At 37.4% G+C, this 22263-nt stretch overlaps 2 protein-coding genes across 2 annotated transcripts; both read right to left on the bottom strand.

The window, feature by feature from the left end:
* Positions 1-1495: 1495 nt before the first annotated feature.
* LOC110465984 lies at positions 1496-13674 on the bottom strand. Its single transcript, XM_021522207.1, has 9 exons — positions 13588-13674; positions 10442-10515; positions 9299-9462; positions 7740-7864; positions 7028-7176; positions 4710-4770; positions 3667-3826; positions 2785-2923; positions 1496-1960 (listed from the first exon to the last, which is right to left on the bottom strand). The coding sequence occupies exons 2-9, from the start codon at positions 10512-10514 to the stop codon at positions 1782-1784; spliced, it is 1050 nt and encodes a 349-aa protein (XP_021377882.1). The 5' UTR covers position 10515; positions 13588-13674; the 3' UTR covers positions 1496-1781.
* Positions 13675-19354: 5680 nt separating this feature from the next.
* On the bottom strand, positions 19355-21010 carry LOC110465943 (BPTI/Kunitz domain-containing protein 4-like). Its single transcript, XM_021522134.1, has 3 exons — positions 20887-21010; positions 20568-20666; positions 19355-19661 (listed from the first exon to the last, which is right to left on the bottom strand). Exons 1-3 carry the CDS (start codon positions 20936-20938, stop codon positions 19546-19548), a joined length of 267 nt encoding a protein of 88 aa, XP_021377809.1. The 5' UTR covers positions 20939-21010; the 3' UTR covers positions 19355-19545.
* Between the last annotated feature and the right edge of the window lie 1253 nt (positions 21011-22263).

Genomic DNA, 22263 nt, shown 5'->3' with positions numbered 1-22263 from the left:
CTACCAACCATTCCCGCGTGGGGACGGAATAGTAGAGAAATAACACGTTTGGGTTTATTTTGCATATTTTAGTAGAAAAGAATTCAACCTTGATTGTAATGATTATCATGTGATTGCATGTGATGGTAAGAAAATAAGAACTCTGACTCATCCATACGCGGTCTGCGGGATGGGGCAGAAATGGGTCAAAATTAGCTAAAATTTAAAAAGAAATCCTACTTGAGATCAAGTATACTAGCATCAACTCTTCTGAATAGATGGCAATCTCATGCGATGCTGTATCGATATTGTAAATGTCAATAACTCTAGGTCACACAAACGGACCAATACTGCCAAAATTTCAGCAACTGTTTTCTCCAGACCCAGATATGCTGGAATGGGCCTAAGGAGCTTCAACAAAATGTTAATTTCCATACTTCAGATCGACCCAATTCTGCCTTCGGAAGGGGGATACATTTTACTACAATGTTCAATTTCAATGTTTTCGGGCACGTTCCAGCTGTTTACCATATACCATTTTGTCATTAAATCCACCGTCCGAATTGGATTATAGGTAATATTTATTTGTCGCATCACGACAACAAATAACAATTGTATACACCTAATTGACCGGTAAGCTCATGGGCCTCTTGTTTTGATACTATTTTAACTAGCGTTCCAGAATTAACTTAAAAAAATGTGATGACAAGTTGCAGAGTGTTGAAGCCTTCTGCTTCATAATCAGGAAATCCGGAAACCGAACCACGTGGCCATTGTGTTGTTGTGAAAAGATAATTATATTATTAACTACGGATAATAATAATAATTTGTGAACCGCTTTGAGATGACCTACGAGTTTGTTTTAACATAAATCGTCTTACTATACAAAAAAGTTTGGTCTTATCCACGAGTGGCCAAACAAGGCATGCTCGATTTGCTCTAACCAGGTATCCGGAAGGCTAACCGACTCGATTTGCGCTAACCAGGTATCCGGAAGGCTAACCGACTCGATGAGCGCTAACCAGGTCCCCGGAAGGCTAACCGACTCGATGAGCGCTAACCAGGTATCCGGAAGGCTAACCGACTCGATGAGCTCTAACCAGGTATCCGGAAGGCTAACCGACTCGATGAGCGCTAACCAGGTATTCGGAAGGCTAACCGACTCTATGAGCGCTAACCAGGTATCCGGAAGGCTAACCGACTCGATGAGCGCTTCTTTCGATTGAAATGAATGTTACAAGGGCAGGCTATTCAAATCAAGCAGGTCCCGTGTTTACGTATTCTAGACTCATGCTCGTGTTTCTGTTTAAGCGTGTCTTAATACCTATTTCAACTGAATGTTTTGTGCGCTTCGAAATCAATTTATCTATAAAATTCTTTAAAATACCAAAGAAACACATAAGTGATTTTTTATTACTTGAAGAGAAATGTAGAAATATCCAGCTTTCGGAAATATTTCAACATAGGTAATGCTCACGTTGTAAAAACAGAACAAAAACATACTTGTACTTCCTAGCGCTTTAATATGATTTGTACGAACTCACAAACAAAGATTTATCTCAAAATTTAGTTAAAATGAATCATTACCTTACCACAATACTTAATAATATAAACACAATATTGTAATCCCCAAATATTTACAAAATACAATCAAACAAAAATCGAACATTATATAAAGATCATGTTTTGTCATTCTTTTTTATGGAACTTTGTGATGAAAACCTATACGGTTCACGTAGGGTCGTAACTGTCACGGCTCAATAAGTAAGATGTCAACAGGGTCAAGGGTCAAGGTTCAAAGGTCAACCCATTGAGACGGATGTCATGCCTCCGAGTTTGTTCAGGGCGTCCCTTTTCTCCTGGTGTTTCCTTGCCATGAAGACGACAGCCAGCGTTACAATGATCAGAGCGCCGAGAAGAGCGAGGAGACCGACGATGAATCCAGCTTTGCTCATACAAACATCGTCATCTACGTCAGGGGCTGAGGAGGAAGAGGAGGAGGAAAGAAGGGTCGGATAAAGAAAAAAAGATCATATAAAATTGTTACGGCAAACTAAATATCACTGTTGTTAAAATGGGCGAATTTAACATAAGAAAGGAAGAAAGAAAGAAAGAAAGAAAGAAAGAAAGTAAAAATGAAGATTAAAACAGAGTTTCAACAAACTTTCAAATATAAAGAACCGTCTTGTACAAAAACAATGACCAATAATCCTAATAAGGACTAAATGAATAAAAATGAAATTTTCTGATAGTGAGACGAAGTCAAAAGAAGTTTATTTTCATATACATGTATACACTTTAAAGTATATTTGTCTTAGAGAGAAAGGCACATCAGACAAGAAAACATAGGATCATTCTATATGACTAAAAAGGATTATCGCAAAATGGAACAGCCTTTTTGTATAGACTAACTTATACAGAAACTATTCTATCAGTAAGGCATTGCAGAAAACGAAGGAATGACCTGAAACATATGACATAATATATGACCCAGAAAGGCACATTACAAATTCCCTTATAAATAAACTATCGCTTTGTGAAATGGAAAAAACCCACCTAAAACCCCTAGGATATCATACATATAAACGAAAAAGCAAGAATTGTGTTTTTAAGAATGGAACAAAATATTGCTAAAAAGAATTGAGGAAATGCTAAGAATTTTATTCATTTGGTTGTCTTCCTGTGCTTTGGTTTGACTTAATGGATTTTGCAAATGATCATTTACCTGATTACGTTTGAGTTAAAATACCACTGAATTTCGTATAGTTGAAAACTGTATATACAATAAATAAAACATATACATACTTTGCAGGATGACCTCCTCTGCTGCTATGGTAACGCTAGCCCCAACGCTGATGTCATCAATTCCGGATGTGGGATCAGCCTGTCTCTTCGAGATCCCTCTCTTTTTACGACCAAAACCATTACCTCCAGAACAGGTAGCCTAGATGGAGGATACACATAGAGAGGTTCAGAATAGCAGCTACTTATCTGTATTACCGAGGTGATTTTAGATCAAAGTGTCGATTTATTCATTTAAGAAGTGGGGTCAATTATACTGGCAAAACTTCATTATTTCAACTCGGTCAAATTCAGCTCAATTGCAGGTCAAATGTGCATTTCTGTTACTTTTGGCTTTAAAAGTTCTTCCTTGATTGCCTCGATTATCAGTTTGAAGACGCAAAACGATGTACGAAAAACTGAGATGTCAATCAAATTTTCGTAGAATTGGCAAAAATGATTTACCGATTATGTTCATGGTATATGTAAAAGCAAATGCCTACATTTTAGCGTTGCACTCCAGTTTTCCCATTACCGCTCGGGTCGAGGTTAGCCCCCCTAAACCCCCTCAACCCCACCCACCACCACCACCACCACCACCACCACCACATGTGATTTGTCATCATTTCACGAGAACAAGACTAAAGAACGATATCCAAACAAACTATCAAATCTCGTCTTTTCTAGGCAGAAGACGAAACAACGAATGAAAACAAATCATCCACCATAGTTAACTAAAACACCCCTAGGTAACTGGAGTAGACTCTACCATAAATTCCTCTGGATGAGTCCATTATGGTCTACAGTGGTGAAATGGTTAACTGAAATGAGGAGAGAACTGAACTCCGAATTATATATTAATGTAGAACTGTATTAAACATCGACTAAATGATAAAAAGTACGAACCGCAGAGCATGACCCTGCACAAACGATCAACGTGCACGAGAATGTCATGGCAACTGAACCTCCGTTGAGGTCGGTCGTTCGGAAGGCCCCAAATGTGTTAGCAAGGTAACCTTGTGTTGGTTTGGTGAATTCTGGAAACAGTTCAGTATCTGCAGCGCACCTGGTTGGAAATAATGAAATTTCGAGAAAAATGATATTCGTTTCCATAGAAACTTGAAAAAAAATGCTCCTCTTTATTAAAAATATTTTATTAAAGTCAATTTTGTCCATGTTTAAATTATCGAATTTTGTCTGTTTACCCATGAAATTGACCAGATTAACATTGCCTGTGCGTATGAATACATGTTTTCATATTTTGCAGGAATAAATTACATACAATTAAATACGACATTTGTATTGGATTTTTGTTTGTATTTTTATCACATCTGTATACAATATGATCTATATAGTTCACGTTACGTCAATACATAGACTTGCACAAACTTCAAGTTCAGTGGTAAACGATGTAAACATTTCACAAGTTCCGATTATTGCACACGCGTTTTAATTGAAATAAACGGATTGAATCATCGAGTTATTCTAGAGAAAACTCAACATGAACTGCGAAGCAGTTTATCAAATTTGTCTTAAGACCAACTCAATCCATCACCCTATGAAATTGGCCAAAGGAAGACTCGTTCAATAACCTTGTTTAACTCACATCCATAACAGTCGTTATTCATCTTGTACTAGGTGCGTCTATATCATTATGTTATGGATTTACTGTCTCGCTGAAGTCATTAGGCCAAAAAGTGAAATTCAAACATTTAAAACGGTATTCGGCATTATTTGTCTCTAACTTGCAATCCAATCATGGATAACAAGTTTTTCGTTAATCAATAGGACTCTCCATCTAAAAAAAACGATACTTTGAACAAATTGACTGCGGCTTGTAAACTGTATATCACCACACTGAATTTTAAGCAATTCACAAACTTAGTTTGAGGCTTCTCTGATCAGTTAGACAAATCTGGCGAAGTACTTTATTGGGCTAAATTACTTACGACGATTCTACTATAGATATGGTGGAAGCTGTGCACTCCTTAGCAACGATGTCGAAGTCAGCTGTAAATAATAACACATGCATTATATATATATACAGTATATACTGCAAAAGTGGGAATTTTCGCGTGCGGAAATGTTCGCGTTATGACCCGTTAAATGGATCGCATTGTGGAAATATTCGCGTTGTGACCAATTAAACTGATCGCAGTGTAGAAATGTTCGCGTTGTGACCCGTTAAATGGATCGCATTGTGGAAATGTTCGCGTTGTGACCGATTACACTGATTGCGGTGTGACAATGTTCGCGTTGTGACCGATTAAACTGATTGCGGTGTGACAATGTTCGCGTTGTGACCGATTACACTGATTGCGGTGTGACAATGTTCGCGTTGTGACCGATTAAACTGATTGCGGTGTGACAATGTTCGCGTTGTGACCGATTACACTGATTGCGGTGTGACAATGTTCGCGTTGTGACCGATTAAACTGATTGCGGTGTGACAATGTTCGCGTTGTGACCGATTACACTGATTGCGGTGTGACAATGTTCGCGTTGTGACCGATTAAACTGATTGCGGTGTGACAATGTTCGCGTTGTGACCGATTACACTGATTGCGGTGTGACAATGTTCGCGTTGTGACCGATTAAACTGATTGCGGTGTGACAATGTTCGCGTTGTGACCGATTACACTGATTGCAGTGTGACAATGTTCGCGTTATGACCGATTAAACTGATTGCGGTGTGACAATGTTCGCGTTGTGACCGATTTAACTGATCGCGGTGTGACAATATTCGCGTTGTGACCGATTAAACTGATTGCGGTGTGGCAATGTTCGCGTTGTGACCTATTTAAATAATAGCGGTGTGGCAATGTTTGCGTTGGACCCCCTAATTGTGACCCCCTAAATGGATCGCGGTGCGGAAATGATCGCGTTGGCAACAGCTCTGAATATTCTTCCTATCTACTATCTATATAGTCTATAAACAAAATATTTGTGTGTGGATATTTTCGAGCTTATTAAATAAACGCGAAAATTCGAGCATTTTGACACCGCGAAAATTTCCATTTTTAATTTTGATTTTGATGAAACATCATAACAAACTAAACAAAGATTATGAAGAATTAGGATATTTTGGATGCGATACACTGGCATTACGATACTTTTGTTTGACGAGTTAGAACATATAGCTACAATGTATAGATTTTAATGTAATTTTGATATAAGCAATGTATCATTTATGCCCTGCTATCTGACAAACTAACTAGTCGTCTGCAGAGGGTCCAGAACACTGCAGCACGGCTAGTTACTCGTACTCGAAAGAAAGAGCACATCACACCTGTGCTTTATTCGTTGCAATGGTTACCTGTACGATACAGGTCGCAGTACAAAATTCTGGTGTACAGATACAAGACACTGAATGGAACAGCTCCTCAGTACCTACAGGAGCTTGTTACCCTGTATCAGCCGTCACGATCACTGCCGTCGGAGTCAGAATCTTTGTTGTGTGTCCCAAATTCTCGAACTGTGACCTACGGAAACAGATGCTTTGGGAGGGTTTCGGCTACGTTGTGGAATAGCTTACCATTTGCTATTAGAAAGTCAAATACCCTGGCCTAGTTCAAGAGGGACATCAAAACTCACCTCTTCACGTCTGCAATTTAGAATCTTTGCAAAGACGTCATGTAAATACCACCCTTTTATTTCTTCAATTATGTGCACATTGCTTGCTTAAATGTATAAAAGTGATTGTAAGCCTTTGTTTTTTGTTTCACAATTATAACCATTACTATTATCCAAAAGCGCTTTAAAGTAATTTTACAAATTATATAGGGCGCTATATAAATGTTGTATATTAGTATTATTATTATTTTTATATAGGGGCAGGTGTTTTGTGTAGCACCATGTCATCATACACAGGAATCATTTAAATGTGATGTACATTATTTTACGACGGCAAGTTTAAACATGAAGTTAAAATGTATTTATATACACATAATTTGTAGTGGATAGTGCTTCTCTAGTTAACTTGTACTGAATGGTTTACAGTGTTTCAACTTGGTTTCTTCATGTATTCATTGAGACGAAAAAAAATAGAATAAAAAACACATGATGGACGCTTCAAAATGTATTGCGTAATACCATGGTGTTAAATTTGAATTAACAGAAGTATAAAGTAATTTAATCATAGGAACTACACTGTGAAACCTTAATGTTGATAACATAGCTCAATACTACTAAATTGTTCGAAACATCTGTGCAAGATTACATCCGGGTTACCAACCCCGGAAGTCGAGATCACTTCCGGTTTACTTACCCTGAAACTCGGCGTCAAGTTCAATACTCATGGTTAGTGAGTCAGTGAGTTGGACACTGCTACCAGCGATATCTATTCCCGATCGATACAACTTCATAGACGCAGTCGGTTTCACTGTTAAATTTTGGCCGGCATCATCGTCCTTGTCCCTGGAGGGCAAAGGTCATTGTGAGTCGGGTTTATATTGGGGTCAAAGGTCAGAGATAAAACAAAACGATGACATGTGAACTCAAATAGTCAGAGAAACCAATAGCTTGGTAAAAATGAAACTTTTTTTATTTATTTTTTTATTAAAAGTGGTTTTATGTTTTCAGGATAATTTGCTATCAAGATTAATTATTTATACATCACTCGTGAAAGTGTGGCTTCTAAATCAACATACATGAACATTGTATTTATCAATTGCAGCTAATTTCATTGATAATAAGGGTGATGACAATTTTCTTGATGCATAACATTGTGTTATGATTGGACATCGGAGCGTTGCAGGTTATGCATGATGGATTTCAAACCTAACCCTAACCCTAGTTTGATGATGATGCTTTGTGTAAGTTGTAATTGTCTGTTGTGATAGGCTATGAGAACGAGGGTGATTTACATAATGTATGCATATGTGATTTGATTGGCTACTACAGGGAGATAATTTATGTGTGCGAAGTCTGATTGGCTACTACGTAAGATAATGTATGTGTGCTAAGTCTGATTGGCTTACAGGGCGTTGACGTTGTTGGCCACAGTGAGATCTGCGAGGTCCATGATGCACATGATGGGGATCTGTTTGTCGTCACCAGTCTGGTACAGCGCCTTCTTCTGTACGATCATCTTAAACGAACTCGCCTGCAAGATACAACAATATTTGTTTCGTGTCGTATAAGGCAACAAGTAGAGGAATTGATATAAGCTCTTAACAGCCTGCATTCCAACCCCGCTGCATGTATGTTACAAACGTGCCTTATTATTGAATAAAATACTGTTTACACTAAGTAATGCAAGGATATCTTAGACGAACTCGCCTATAAGATACCAGAAGATTTATTTCGTGTCGTATGAAGTAATAAACAGAGGAATTAATAGAAGCTCTTACGATAAGCTTGTTCACAATTCCCACTGCATATAGGTTATATCCATGCGTGGCTTGTTAACCATTTACTGTTACTACTTAGTAATGTTAGATCATCTTATACGAACTCGCCTACAAGATACAAGATACAAGATACAAGAATATTTACTTCGTGTCTGTAAGGCAATAAGCAGAGGAATTGATATAAGCACCAAGCTTGTTTTTTAATCCCATGCAATTTCATATATGTTATAAGCATGCGTGGCTATTAAATAAAATACTGTTACTACTTAGTAATGCTAGATCATCGTATACGAACTCGCCTACAAGATTTCGTGTCGTATAATGCAACAAGTAATATTAGACCTGCAGCTAGTATCACGACAAACAAATGTAAAGAACGATCTATAAATAGAAGTAAAACATTTGAAACATACACATAATAATATGCCTTCTTCTGTACGATCATCTGAAACGAACTCGCCCGAAAGATACAAGAATATTAAAACAATCAGAGGCGTAAATATATGCTCTATTCTCGTTGTTATGTCCTAAATAAAAGAATTAATATTAGCCGGGAGCTTGTTTTCCAATCTCACTGCATGTTGTAAGCATGCGTGATTATTGAATAAAATACTGTTTATGCTGAAAAATGTTAGACCTGAAGAGCTAGAATCACAACGAACACGTGTAAAAACAATATAGATATAGTAGTAAAACAATTCAAACAGATGCATAATAATATGTATATTTTGTTTAACGAAAAAATGTTTAAAGTATACATAACATTTTTTGCAGAATGCTGTTAATGATGATGTTTGTAAAATGTCCATAGAATTGAACAAATTAAAGCAGAAAATGAACCATTTAATGAATGTGATCAATATTTAACACTTTTCTGACAGATTTGCATTTAGAATTATTCATGTAGAAATTGTCCCATGTTTTTCACTTAACCACATTTATAAAATGAATTTTAATAAAAAAAAATATCAAAACAATAATTTTTTTTTTTTTTTTTTTTATTCATTTCGTCGTCTCCATAATATCAAATTTCCTGACTTGAAATGCATGTTTATTTCTCAATTAAACCTTCTGGTCGAGAATGAATGTCGCGTAAGCTGGTCGATCATGGTACTCATTCTCAGTCTATAGTTTTAAATAAAAGTTGAGTTTGAAAGTTCACTAAGTTGAGAATAAGTTTTACGTACCCACGCGATGCCGCACGAGGCGAAGTCGAACTCATGCACGGTGGAGGCGGCATTAGTTGTCTGTTTACAGGCGGACGTCTGGCCCTGGATGTAGATGATTCCGCCATCAGCAGCGTTATCTAACGTCAGCTGGAGTTTACTGGCTGTACAACTGTTCACCGTCACTACAAGGGAGATAACTCGTATGACAAGGGGAGCCAACTTATTCATTACTATAGTTGATGATCGCCACTTTTCAACTGCATTGTGAAAGATGTTAATAGTTCATCGTCGGTACAAGGAGGTAACATGTATGACAAGGGGAGGCAACTCAGTTATAACTACAGTTGACAATCGCCACTTTTTAACTGCATTATGAAAGATGTGTATAGTTCATCGTAAATACAAGGATGTAATCCATACACGGGAAGATAACCCAGTCAGGGGTGTTTCTAGGATATTTGAAAGAGGGGGCGTAGAATCAAATCTTTTGATAAAAATTTGTTGGACCTTTTTGTGGCTAAAAAACATAAAATAATTGTGAAATGCACTAATGTAACGGTTCCTGACTTGGAGCATGTATATTTTATAGTTAAAGTGTCAGGATTTGACATTTTTTTATGCCGAATTCTCTCCATTTATTGTCTTTGGTATATTAAAATGATTAGATGGATCTTAACAGCTATTTACGTATCACCCATCGGATGGGGGAATCGTAAAAAGAAAACAGAGTATGTGTTTAATTAATGAATATAATAAATTGCCATATTCAATACAATATGAGCAGATGACGATTTTTTATTTTTATTNGGGGGGGGTACGCCCATTACGCCCTCACCTGGACCCGCCCCTGCCAGTGTGATTTATATTCGTTGACCTCTACCGTTAGTTGCAACGCCATAGAGATAGGTTGTTCGCAATCACTACAAGGGAGGTAACTCGTATGACGAAAAGAGTCATTTCAGTGTTGAATATAACACGTGATTGTCTCGTGTTAGACACACACCTATTATTGGTTAATGAAAGGGAGGTAAAAATCCTGAAAAGGGAGATAAATCAGTGGTGTCGAAGGGAACACATGTGCTTATATAAAATAGAGTTATATTCCTTGGTGTTGAATGGATATATATAGCAATTTTTGTTTCGTATTTTCCATTTACTTACGAGTGGGCAAAAACTGCGCTTGTCCGAGGGTCGCAATGAAGGCAAGGATAACAACCGGCAAAATAGACTCCATTCTGTAACATATAAAACCACTGTAATTTTATAAAAATGCATGCGTCTCTGATGTTATTGAATAATGATAGTTTCATGACGCAATAAAAAAAAACATAATCTTAAATGAAAATATCAATAAAAACGTGTTCATAAGATTTTTACATTCATGTCGATCACACATATTTCAACAATAAACATATTTAATGACATGTGTACGCTGCCATATTGTAATGATCAGTTCGTGACGTCATGCTTAAACCCGTCTTCTAGTTCATGACGTTAAGTTCGAAACATTTTTGTTGTTAAGGGACGTGAAAAGAAATTAATCCGCGATTCACTGACGTTTAATAAAAGAAATCCCACAGAATTCTGATTGAGTAATCTGGTTTAAATTCTGTTCTAAATGGTCACTTGTTTTAATGGCGACACCAATGAACACCTATCTAAATGACCATCTTTCTACAATGAACACCTGCCTACAATGAACACCTGTCTACAATGACCACCCATCTAAATGACCACCTGTCAACAATGAAAAATCGTCTAAATGACCACCTGTCTAAAAGACTACCTGTCCACAATTAACAACCGTCTAACTGACGTCCTGTCCCCAATTAAAAGCTGTCTACAATGAATAACTTTCTACAATGAACACCTGTCTATTATGACCACTTGACTTAATGCCAACCTGTCTACAATGAACCTCTGAAAACAGAGAAATGTATGAACCTATGTTGCTAGGTGTTTTACCATATGGACCTAACATAAAATAACGGAACAAAGAAACTGTGCATAGGTAAAAAATTATATCTAAAAATAGTATCAGAATCATTAGTAAAGAAAAAAATAATCTGTCAAATATCTTTTGTACATACTATTAAAGTGTGTTGACAGAGAGCCCCCCTCCCTCCGAGAGGACACATACTGGTAAAGGTATTGAGCAATTCGTTCAAAATTGTCAAAGAACACCCAATTCACGCGAAGGTACAATATCCTCAGCCAGTTCTCTACGTCATTGCCGGGAATGTCCACTGTTAGCAGTAATGCACGTATTGCATCGACGTCACACGAATCCAACAAGTTTGTTGAAAAATCTCCGGGGAATGCCGTTCCAGATGCGAACTAACGCACAACCAACGGGAAACTTCATCAGCCAATGTCATAAGCCGATTTGTCAGTTGACGTAGGCGACCTTGCATCTCGTCTCATACGTGCTTGATGGGCGAAAGATCAGTTGTCTGAGAACAAGATACGAGCCTAATCTCGTGTAGTAAAGCTCCTTAACCAGAGAAGACGTGCAAAAATGATGACGTCATTGCAGGACGAGGCGGATAGCTGGACGTCGTGGACGAGTGTGTCGTTCACGCGGACATTTTCTCATAGTTCTATGACTGATTCTCTGAAAGCTGTAGTTTGAGTCCGCTAGTGTTTCAACTGGATGTAATTGCCCTGACGTAATGACGTCACGCGCGGACGTTCTGACCTGGGGCGGTCCCTAGTGTTACCAGACCGCTGAAAACGTCTCCATGAGGCATGCATAGAGTTCTGGGTCCGTATTCATGAAACCGTTCTCATGCTCAAGTATGGAATTTGTGCTCAAGCCGAATTTCTTGTTCCCGTTATAAATTCATAAAAAATGTGTTTTCAATGATTTGGGCCCGAAACATTGAACAGACTGAAAGCCGAAAACTATTTTCAATGTTTACATTTGACTTTTTGATCGATTGACAAGATTTAAGGGAGTTACAAGAAAGAAGGTTTGAGCACAGAATCAATGATAACGGTTTCATGAATACGGGCCCAGGTGCGTAACAAAGTGTCTAGGAAAAACATTCACCAAGGCATAGCTTAACCAAAAACGTTTACCAGGAATACAGTTGTTTTGTATGTAGAGGTTTACAGTAAAAACCGTAACAAAGTCGGTAAAGACTGTCAAAGGTATTTACTAGCACTGAAGAAAGCGAAATTCGGCACGTGCACAAGGGTAAAAGAATGCACATGCACAAAATGCATTTACCCGTCAAGGTTGTTAAGGAGTAAACAAATGATATTTATGTAAATTTTCAGGTTGAAAAAAATATAATAACATCGTATCTTTTATTTCTATATACGCACAGTTTATTTTAATCTTTAGTATATATTATATTAGAATAGAAACAAATATAAACTTTCGTTATAACAGAGAAAAAAAGGTGTTTAATGCATAAAGTTACATTTTGGCTTTGGTACAAAGATCCTTATTTAGAAAAGGCTTTGTGAATTTTATTTATGTTATCGTTTTGAATATCAGGAGATAAGCATTTTGTTTCTATCTAAATATTTGCGAAAGAGAACAGTGATTAAAATCTCACCAGAATGTGTCTTGACGGTAACAAGAAGTAATACATCTGTGTCTACGGACCAAAGGTTGGTCACCCTAACGTTCAATTGTCGCAAAACTTAAATCTAGTACATTTTCAAATTGGATTGTGAAAATATTCATTTAGCACAACCAATAAGTGTCTATATGTGACGTTTCGATGACTAGTACGGTATGTACGCTGTCACCTTCATCAGACAAATGACCAGTGAAGCGTAAGTACATAAATGTGTAAAATGCGTACGAGTTGTCCCCAAAATCGATGTCGATTCGGCTACGCTGTAAGCGTATGTATAATAAGCTGTTATATATGTACCGAAATGATTCGATTCACCTACACTTTTTTCAATACTTGGTCAAATCTCACCATCCTTTGCACCGGAAGTTAGGCGCCGTACGCACATTGCCCAACAGATGAGATACATTAGTCACAGAACAAGAAGGCAAAATACAAGATCAGAGTCACATCGCAAGGGCATTGCAAACCTGTACATATCCAACCTGAAGAAAACGTTAAGAAACGTTTTCAAAATGATTGAAATTCAAATCTGAAATGGTATGTTCAGGGCTTCAAATGACTAACCGAAGACAGTAAAGTCAATTATATTTGTAAGCCGTCAAATATTTCTCAAAATTAATATTTTCAATATTTCTGCTGACGACTGGTTCAGGTAATCATGCTTTGAAAAGCTGTAGTTATAAATGATATACAGATGTGGCTACGTTAACTTACCTTACTGCGTGTCGAGGATCTTCCTTGGCCGTATCTGATGGGAGTTAGGGACTGGACAACCTGGGCACGTCGGACACGAGAGTTTTATCAACAACTAATGACCAATAACCTTCACATTTTATGCAAGAAGACAATTTCATTAGAGGCTGATGTCGGTCATGACCGCGGTCAACTGACCACCACATCAATTATTACTCCCTTTTTGATATATACGTATATAGGTAACAAATCTTACTAATCAAATCAATATAATGTGTTTTGTAGATGTGAGATTTACGTCCATAATTAAATCTCCATACCACAATATTCTGTAAAGAAACAAAACAGTATTATTTCCTTCTCAAACAACTTTGTACATGTATATTAATGTTATACTGTTGAATAGTACATTTTCGTGGGACGCTAACTTCGCGGTAAATGTCCAATCTTGCTATCTCCACGTTGGTCCATGTTTTCGTGGTTGAAAATATTTGCAAAATGTTCACTTCGGTCGAATGCGTTACTTTAGTACGATACGTTTTATCATCTTTTATTTATCCATTTTATTCGTTTTTCTTCTTCTTTCATTTGTTGCAAATGAAACGCTTTCAAATGGAGACCATTTTATGTTAAATTACAACGATTGAAGGCAAAATGTGGGAAAGAATGCAGCAATATCAACACAAGAGGACAAAAAATAAGTTTGGAGATGAACATTTGAAAAGACACCAGCAGAAGACCATGACATCAAAAGATACTGAACTTTATTTATTTTGCAACAATTTTGAAACAAGTTTTTACATCTCCTTTGATCACTGAACTGATCCGGATGTAACCGAGCGCGGGGGTGTTAATGTTGGAGGAAACCGGCGTACCCGGAGAAAACCCACGTTGTCGGGCAGGTGACCCAATACCTTTTCACGTCCGATCGGAGAATCGAACCCCGGCCGACTTGGCGGAAGGTGAGTGCGCTGTCCACTGCGCCACCCAACCACCATGTAAAAGATATTGGTATATAAAGTTTTACTCGATTTTACAGATTCTGATGGCTTTGTGTGAATGCCTTGTTAGATCATTACTTAAGTTTAACAATAATATAATTAGATTTTCTTCAAATATTACATAAAATCATATTTAATATTGACTGTGGAAAAAAACTGGAACTATTTCCTCTCCTTTTCGCTCATTGATATTTCCAGAATTATTCACCATTTTGTATAAAGACCCAGGGTCGCATTCTTCTTCTTCTTCCGCTGTTCTTTTTGTTGTTTTTCTTGCACATGCCTAGATGTGAAAGGCACTTTTTTTTGTTGCCGCTACGACATCTTATTATTCGAAAGGTGGTATGCCATTTTCTCGGAAACTACAATCAATGAAACTTAAACTTGAATAGTTTTGGACATGGTTACGTATAAAATAATATTTCGCAACTGTGTATCCAAGACCGCTGCCTTGCCTTCTGATTGTTAGAAAATTATATATTTGACCGAATATATTTATTATAGCACCATTTGCTACTGCGGGATCGTTTTGGAGACTTCTGTACCGCCTACCATTACAATCAGCACTTCTTTTTATTTAACATTCTCTGTTGATTTATTTAAGTATCGTACTGGACCAATATGTTACCACTATAAAATTAGTCTGTCGTTGGATTCATTTAGGTTACCTTTAAAGTGACCCCATTTTTCATAAACAAAAACAAAACATCGGGTTAATATATTCCTGGAGGATTAACCAAAGTGTTAATACTATGATTCGATTTATTTCGTAATACTCGTCCAAGATAATTTACTTCTGTATATTAAATAAAAATGTGTTACCTTATGAATAATTGATGGCCTAGATCTACCGATTTCTACAATCGGAAACCGTCGGCATTTTCCGTAAACGATGTTTTCGTGTTTCTTGTCTTTAAACGATTTTAACGGTAAGACTTATTTGATGGTAAACATTTGTGAACCTTTTCGATTGTTTCCCTTTGATTAAATGTTGTATATCATTATGTGAAATAGCATTACATGAAGACTAGTAATTGTAACTATATTGATCCATGTGTATGGTAACATAATTATTGCACGTAGTCTCGTTCAACCAGACGCTTGATCACTTGTAATTCACTGTTAAGCGTTCGTCGTAGCTTGCGCAGACAACAACGAGATTGAACGAGACTATATAGCACGCAATTCAATCAAACATTGAAATGACTGCGTTTAATCAACTAGAACTGTCTTGGACACGTCATCAAGACGTTTGTTTTGACGTCAATTAAATGTACACGATTTAGAATTTGAATTGTACTTTCAACAAACTGTCGAACTGAACAAGTTGAACAAAAGAAGGTATAAGCTACATCTGTTTTTGACTTGTGCTATTAATTTGATCGATCAAGATATAAAATTAAACAATTGGAGGAAGAATAAAAAAAACTGTATGAAATAAAAAATCAATAAAAAAAAATCATGAAAGATGAGCTGATACGTAAAATTGAAACATAACACGTCTCTTTATAGTAACCCAAATAAACTCCTAGGATGTTGTTTGTGACAACAACAGACCTGTTTATGTGGCGTTTGTCTTAACCTTGATTACTCCATGTCCCCAATCTGATCAATTCTTACGATCAACAGACCTGTTTATGTGGCGTTTGTCTTAACCTTGTTTACTCCATGTCCCCAATCTGATCAATTCTTACGATCAACAGACCTGTTTATGTGGCGTTTGTCTTAACCTTGTTTACTCCATGTCCCCAATCTGATCAATTCTTACGATCAACAGACCTGTTTATGTGGCGTTTGTCTTAACCTTGTTTACTCCATGTCCCCAATCTGATCAATTCTTACGATCAACAGACCTGTTTATGTGGCGTTTGTCTTAACCTTGTTTACTCCATGTCCCCAATCTGATCAATTCTTACGATCAACAGACCTGTTTATGTGGCGTTTGTCTTAACCTTGTTTACTCCATGTCCCCAATCTGATCAATTCTTACGATCAACAGACCTGTTTATGTGGCGTTTGTCTTAACCTTGTTTACTCCATGTCCCCAATCTGATCAATTCTTACGATCAACAGACCTGTTTATGTGGCGTTTGTCTTAACCTTGTTTACTCCATGTCCCCAATCTGATCAATTCTTACGATCAACAGACCTGTTTATGTGGCGTTTGTCTTAACCTTGTTTACTCCATGTCCCCAATCTGATCAATTCTTACGATCAACAGACCTGTTTATGTGGCGTTTGTCTTAACCTTGTTTACTCCATGTCCCCAATCTGATCAATTCTTACGATCAACAGACCTGTTTATGTGGCGTTTGTCTTAACCTTGTTTACTCCATGTCCCCAATCTGATCAATTCTTACGATCAACAGACCTGTTTATGTGGCGTTTGTCTTAACCTTGTTTACTCCATGTCCCCAATCTGATCAATTCTTACGATCAACAGACCTGTTTATGTGGCGTTTGTCTTAACCTTGTTTACTCCATGTCCCCAATCTGATCAATTCTTACGATCAACAGACCTGTTTATGTGGCGTTTGTCTTAACCTTGTTTACTCCATGTCCCCAATCTGATCAATTCTTACGATCAACAGACCTGTTTATGTGGCGTTTGTCTTAACCTTGTTTACTCCATGTCCCCAATCTGATCAATTCTTACGATCAACAGACCTGTTTATGTGGCGTTTGTCTTAACCTTGTTTACTCCATGTCCCCAATCTGATCAATTCTTACGATCAACAGACCTGTTTATGTGGCGTTTGTCTTAACCTTGTTTACTCCATGTCCCCAATCTGATCAATTCTTACGATCAACAGACCTGTTTATGTGGCGTTTGTCTTAACCTTGTTTACTCCATGTCCCCAATCTGATCAATTCTTACGATCAACAGACCTGTTTATGTGGCGTTTGTCTTAACCTTGTTTACTCCATGTCCCCAATCTGATCAATTCTTACGATCAACAGACCTGTTTATGTGGCGTTTGTCTTAACCTTGTTTACTCCATGTCCCCAATCTGATCAATTCTTACGATCAACAGACCTGTTTATGTGGCGTTTGTCTTAACCTTGTTTACTCCATGTCCCCAATCTGATCAATTCTTACGATCAACAGACCTGTTTATGTGGCGTTTGTCTTAACCTTGTTTACTCCATGTCCCCAATCTGATCAATTCTTACGATCAACAGACCTGTTTATGTGGCGTTTGTCTTAACCTTGTTTACTCCATGTCCCCAATCTGATCAATTCTTACGATCAACAGACCTGTTTATGTGGCGTTTGTCTTAACCTTGTTTACTCCATGTCCCCAATCTGATCAATTCTTACGATCAACAGACCTGTTTATGTGGCGTTTGTCTTAACCTTGTTTACTCCATGTCCCCAATCTGATCAATTCTTACGATCAACAGACCTGTTTATGTGGCGTTTGTCTTAACCTTGTTTACTCCATGTCCCCAATCTGATCAATTCTTACGATCAACAGACCTGTTTATGTGGCGTTTGTCTTAACCTTGTTTACTCCATGTCCCCAATCTGATCAATTCTTACGATCAACAGACCTGTTTATGTGGCGTTTGTCTTAACCTTGTTTACTCCATGTCCCCAATCTGATCAATTCTTACGATCAACAGACCTGTTTATGTGGCGTTTGTCTTAACCTTGTTTACTCCATGTCCCCAATCTGATCAATTCTTACGATCAACAGACCTGTTTATGTGGCGTTTGTCTTAACCTTGTTTACTCCATGTCCCCAATCTGATCAATTCTTACGATCAACAGACCTGTTTATGTGGCGTTTGTCTTAACCTTGTTTACTCCATGTCCCCAATCTGATCAATTCTTACGATCAACAGACCTGTTTATGTGGCGTTTGTCTTAACCTTGTTTACTCCATGTCCCCAATCTGATCAATTCTTACGATCAACAGACCTGTTTATGTGGCGTTTGTCTTAACCTTGTTTACTCCATGTCCCCAATCTGATCAATTCTTACGATCAACAGACCTGTTTATGTGGCGTTTGTCTTAACCTTGTTTACTCCATGTCCCCAATCTGATCAATTCTTACGATCAACAGACCTGTTTATGTGGCGTTTGTCTTAACCTTGTTTACTCCATGTCCCCAATCTGATCAATTCTTACGATCAACAGACCTGTTTATGTGGCGTTTGTCTTAACCTTGTTTACTCCATGTCCCCAATCTGATCAATTCTTACGATCAACAACCCGGTGTTTATGTATTGAGGGCGTGAGGATATAAAAATGGTACTTATACTGTATATACACAACTTCTTTCTGACATGTTACGCGCGCATTTGTTAAAAAAGCACAAAACATTACGTAACATATACTAGTCTTCGTGTTTTGCTTTATTTATATTTTTACCGTCACATGGACATTTAAAACTATTTATCGCTATATTTATATATATATGACTAGTTATGTCTAGCAATGTGCACAGGGACTTGAGAATTTGTTACATCTATATTTGGACTTAAACTCAGGTGTTCCAATGATGGTATATACGTATTTATCATCGGGTGGCGTTTCTACCGAAAGTTGATCTAAACCCCTAAAACTTATCACAATATTTGGATCATCTTAGTTTAGGTTCAAATATAGCTGTAACAAATTCTCAAGTCGCTAATGCAAATTGGTGCCTAGAGGGATGCAACTGTTAAATTTTGTGTTGACGGCAATGTAAGGGAAGTAACTCGTATACGAAATAATAGTAAATGAAAGGCTGGGAAATTGACATTGTTACCACTGAAAAACAGAAAATCTAAACAAATATTTATGAGTTGTATTTTATTGTATATAAATACTGTTAAGACTGTAAATACTTAACTTTTGAAACCGTTGAGTAAACGAATTTAATTTTAAAAAAATCGTTAATTAATAATTAATTAATACAAATGCAAATATCAGCATATGCATTTGACTGTTTTTGATTATTTCGCATCCTTCACATGCACAACTTTTTTCTACTGCGGATTGATACATTCACATGTCGGACAACCGTCTTCACCATCAACGTAACCAAGGAAACAGACAGTGTCACAGATTGGCTTTTCACACTGGTCATTGGGAGGGGCAGGGTCTGAAACAATAAAAAAGACAATTTCTTTTCGGTCTCATGATAGTTTGTTACATGTGTATGGTATCCATTTATATCAAATTAAAATAAATATTTTTAAAAAGTTCTAATATTTCATGATGTTGACAGGCAATGCGATACACGATAATTGATTGTTGCGGAAAACATGACGTCACATTTTTCATCAATATAATTTGGCTAGGGGTCTCTTTATGTCACTTCTCCCTCTCTGTAATAAGGCTCCCCGGTTTCTTAAAGCTGCACAAGGATATAAGGTCGCTGGATGACCTAAGACAGTTCGATAACAGAAGTTAACCGGTGACCGTATACAAGGAAGTCTGGTTTTCTGAGACAGTTCTGGCAGATTGCAAAAGTCCCTCTTGCTAACCTAAGGTAGCTCAGTGATCAAAGTTATCAAGTGACCTTAGATATTAAAGAAGTCCTCTGGCCTTAGATATGTGATAAGCGTGACGATTTCGATTTTTCAGAACTTTCGTGAACTTTCCTTTTCTTGATAGTAATATCCCTGTGAATATGTCGCAGATCACTCGATATTCAAAAGCTTTGCTTAAAATATCACAATTTCCGTGAAAGACTTTGGATGCTGACTGACAAACTTACAACAAAGAGTTGTGGCAGTTGACAAATTACATGAACGAAGGTAGCTTGAATATCCGATATCTCAAGATTGTCTTAGGTATCCCACTGCCTCAGCAGGTATATTTGACTTAAGGTAGCCACAGCACACATTGAAAAGAGTTCCTCTGGAATAGCCACAACAGCGGGGCGACCTACTTGATATATCCATATAGATAGTAATGTATTCATCAGCGTACTATTTAACTGTCATTCTACGTTAAGCCAAAATTGAGATAATAGAGTGTTCCTGCTGGGGGATAACATACTTACTACATTTACATAAGGGACATCCCCTTTCGTCAATCACGTTACCATAGCGACAGTACATCATACACATAGACCCACAATCCTCTTTATCAACAGTGGTTCCTGTCAAAACGAAAGTAACATTCGAAATAAATAAGTAGGGAAATGTGATGACATCTAATAGGTAAAATAGACAAAACAAAAATAACAATGACAGAAGTGTTCCTATCAGGACACCTTCAACCGGAAGGTACATCACGGTTCCTATGAAGGCAAAAAGGAAATTATCCGGCGAAGCTTACTGTCTCTAAGTTTTCGGTAATTTCCGGAAAACGATTCTTACCGTAGACGTATGAGAGGCTGATGAAGAGGAGAACGGCGAGGAGGGAATTCATATTGTTTAGTTGTATCAATATGATAGTGCAGATTGACGATGTTAATATCTATTTATAGTATCAGTGTACCGAGTCGTAATCAAACATGTTGACGTCACGTTTACGATAGCACACTTAGCTGATAACGTGAGAAACCTTTGGTAAACACATATATAGGGACCAGCTACGGAAGCCATTGTGTCCCAAATCAGATTCATATTACATCGGCTTTATTATACTAATTTGGCAATAATCGATATAATGTTAACATTTTATCAAGAATAATTGCTGTGTGTTCAGTATTATTATATTATAAAAGGGCATCAGTGGCCGCAGTGGCCGAGTGGTTAAGGCGCCGAGCAGGCTATGATCACTTCGTCGCGTGTTAGAGGTCTACATGGGGCAGTCACCAGGTACTGTCCGCAGGTTGGTAGTCTTTCTCTGGTAATCCGGTTTGCCTAATTCACCAAAACCTGGCTCGATTTCGATTTTGCTAATGTGAAATTTCCCTTTCTTTATGGTAACACCCGTGCTTCCGAAGCCTACGGTGAGTTATGTCGCAGTTGCTTCAATATTTGAAAGCTTGTTCCGAATATCAGGATTACCGTCCACTACAGACAGACGAAATAGAATTTCAATAGATACCTGTTGAGTAAGATCATGGCCAGTTTCACGTTCACCATCATGATCTCATTTTGAAATATGATCTTAACTTTGTGTGATGTGAAGATCGATGTTTTGTGATAATGCTCATTTATTTCCATGTGATTATATCGGTTTTGAATTTGAGGACGTGACATTACTTGGACACACACAATTACCAAGGAAGCTACCTAAGCTACTTATCACTAACATTATACAGGTGTTTATAACGTAGTAATATTAACTGACCATAGAACAGATTCATAGAATCTATTACTCTTTTTGTGAAAGGACTACGAATGAAAACTGGTGTAGAGCTATAACTTTGAGACCATCATCATTTCCTCGGAGAATGTTTCCCTCATGATATGCATCATGATTTTTTTCCCGGATAGGTAATCCTTAAAACGCTTGACGTTGGTTTTATCTCCTGTTTAAGACTTCCCAGTGCATTGTGCCTTTTCAATAATTATAATACTATACATCATTTGATACAGCGCTCTATCTAGCTAGACTAAGCCGCGCTTTACAGTACATAGATATACAATTAATACAATTAGCATATACATTAATTAATACAATTTTGAGGAATTGGTAGGAGCTGCCTTATCAGGCACTAACTACTAGTCCTTTATATGCCACATGGATAATATCTCCCTTTGTGTGTATGCCTGCGTTTGGTCTGGAGATGTAATGTGTTCTGT

This window comes from Mizuhopecten yessoensis, unplaced genomic scaffold (genome assembly GCF_002113885.1).
Source record: "Mizuhopecten yessoensis strain PY_sf001 unplaced genomic scaffold, ASM211388v2 scaffold11109, whole genome shotgun sequence".
NCBI lineage: Eukaryota > Metazoa > Mollusca > Bivalvia > Pectinida > Pectinidae > Mizuhopecten > Mizuhopecten yessoensis.
This window is presented reverse-complemented; position numbering and strand designations above follow the sequence as displayed.

Coding starts and splice junctions, on each gene's coding strand:
- LOC110465984 (XM_021522207.1), bottom strand. CDS start 10,514: ATGGAGTCTATTTTGCCGGTTGTTATCCTTGCCTTCATTGCGACCCTC. Junction 4,771..7,027: donor ACTTGACGCCGAGTTTCAGG/GTAAGTAAACCG, acceptor TATTATTTACAG/CTGACTTCGACATCGTTGCT. Junction 2,924..3,666: donor GTGCAGGGTCATGCTCTGCG/GTTCGTACTTTT, acceptor TCCTCCATCTAG/GCTACCTGTTCTGGAGGTAA.
- LOC110465943 (XM_021522134.1), bottom strand. CDS start 20,938: ATGAATTCCCTCCTCGCCGTTCTCCTCTTCATCAGCCTCTCATACGTC. Junction 20,667..20,886: donor CAGCCTCTCATACGTCTACG/GTAAGAATCGTT, acceptor TCGTTTTGACAG/GAACCACTGTTGATAAAGAG. Junction 19,662..20,567: donor ATGTCCCTTATGTAAATGTA/GTAAGTATGTTA, acceptor TTATTGTTTCAG/ACCCTGCCCCTCCCAATGAC.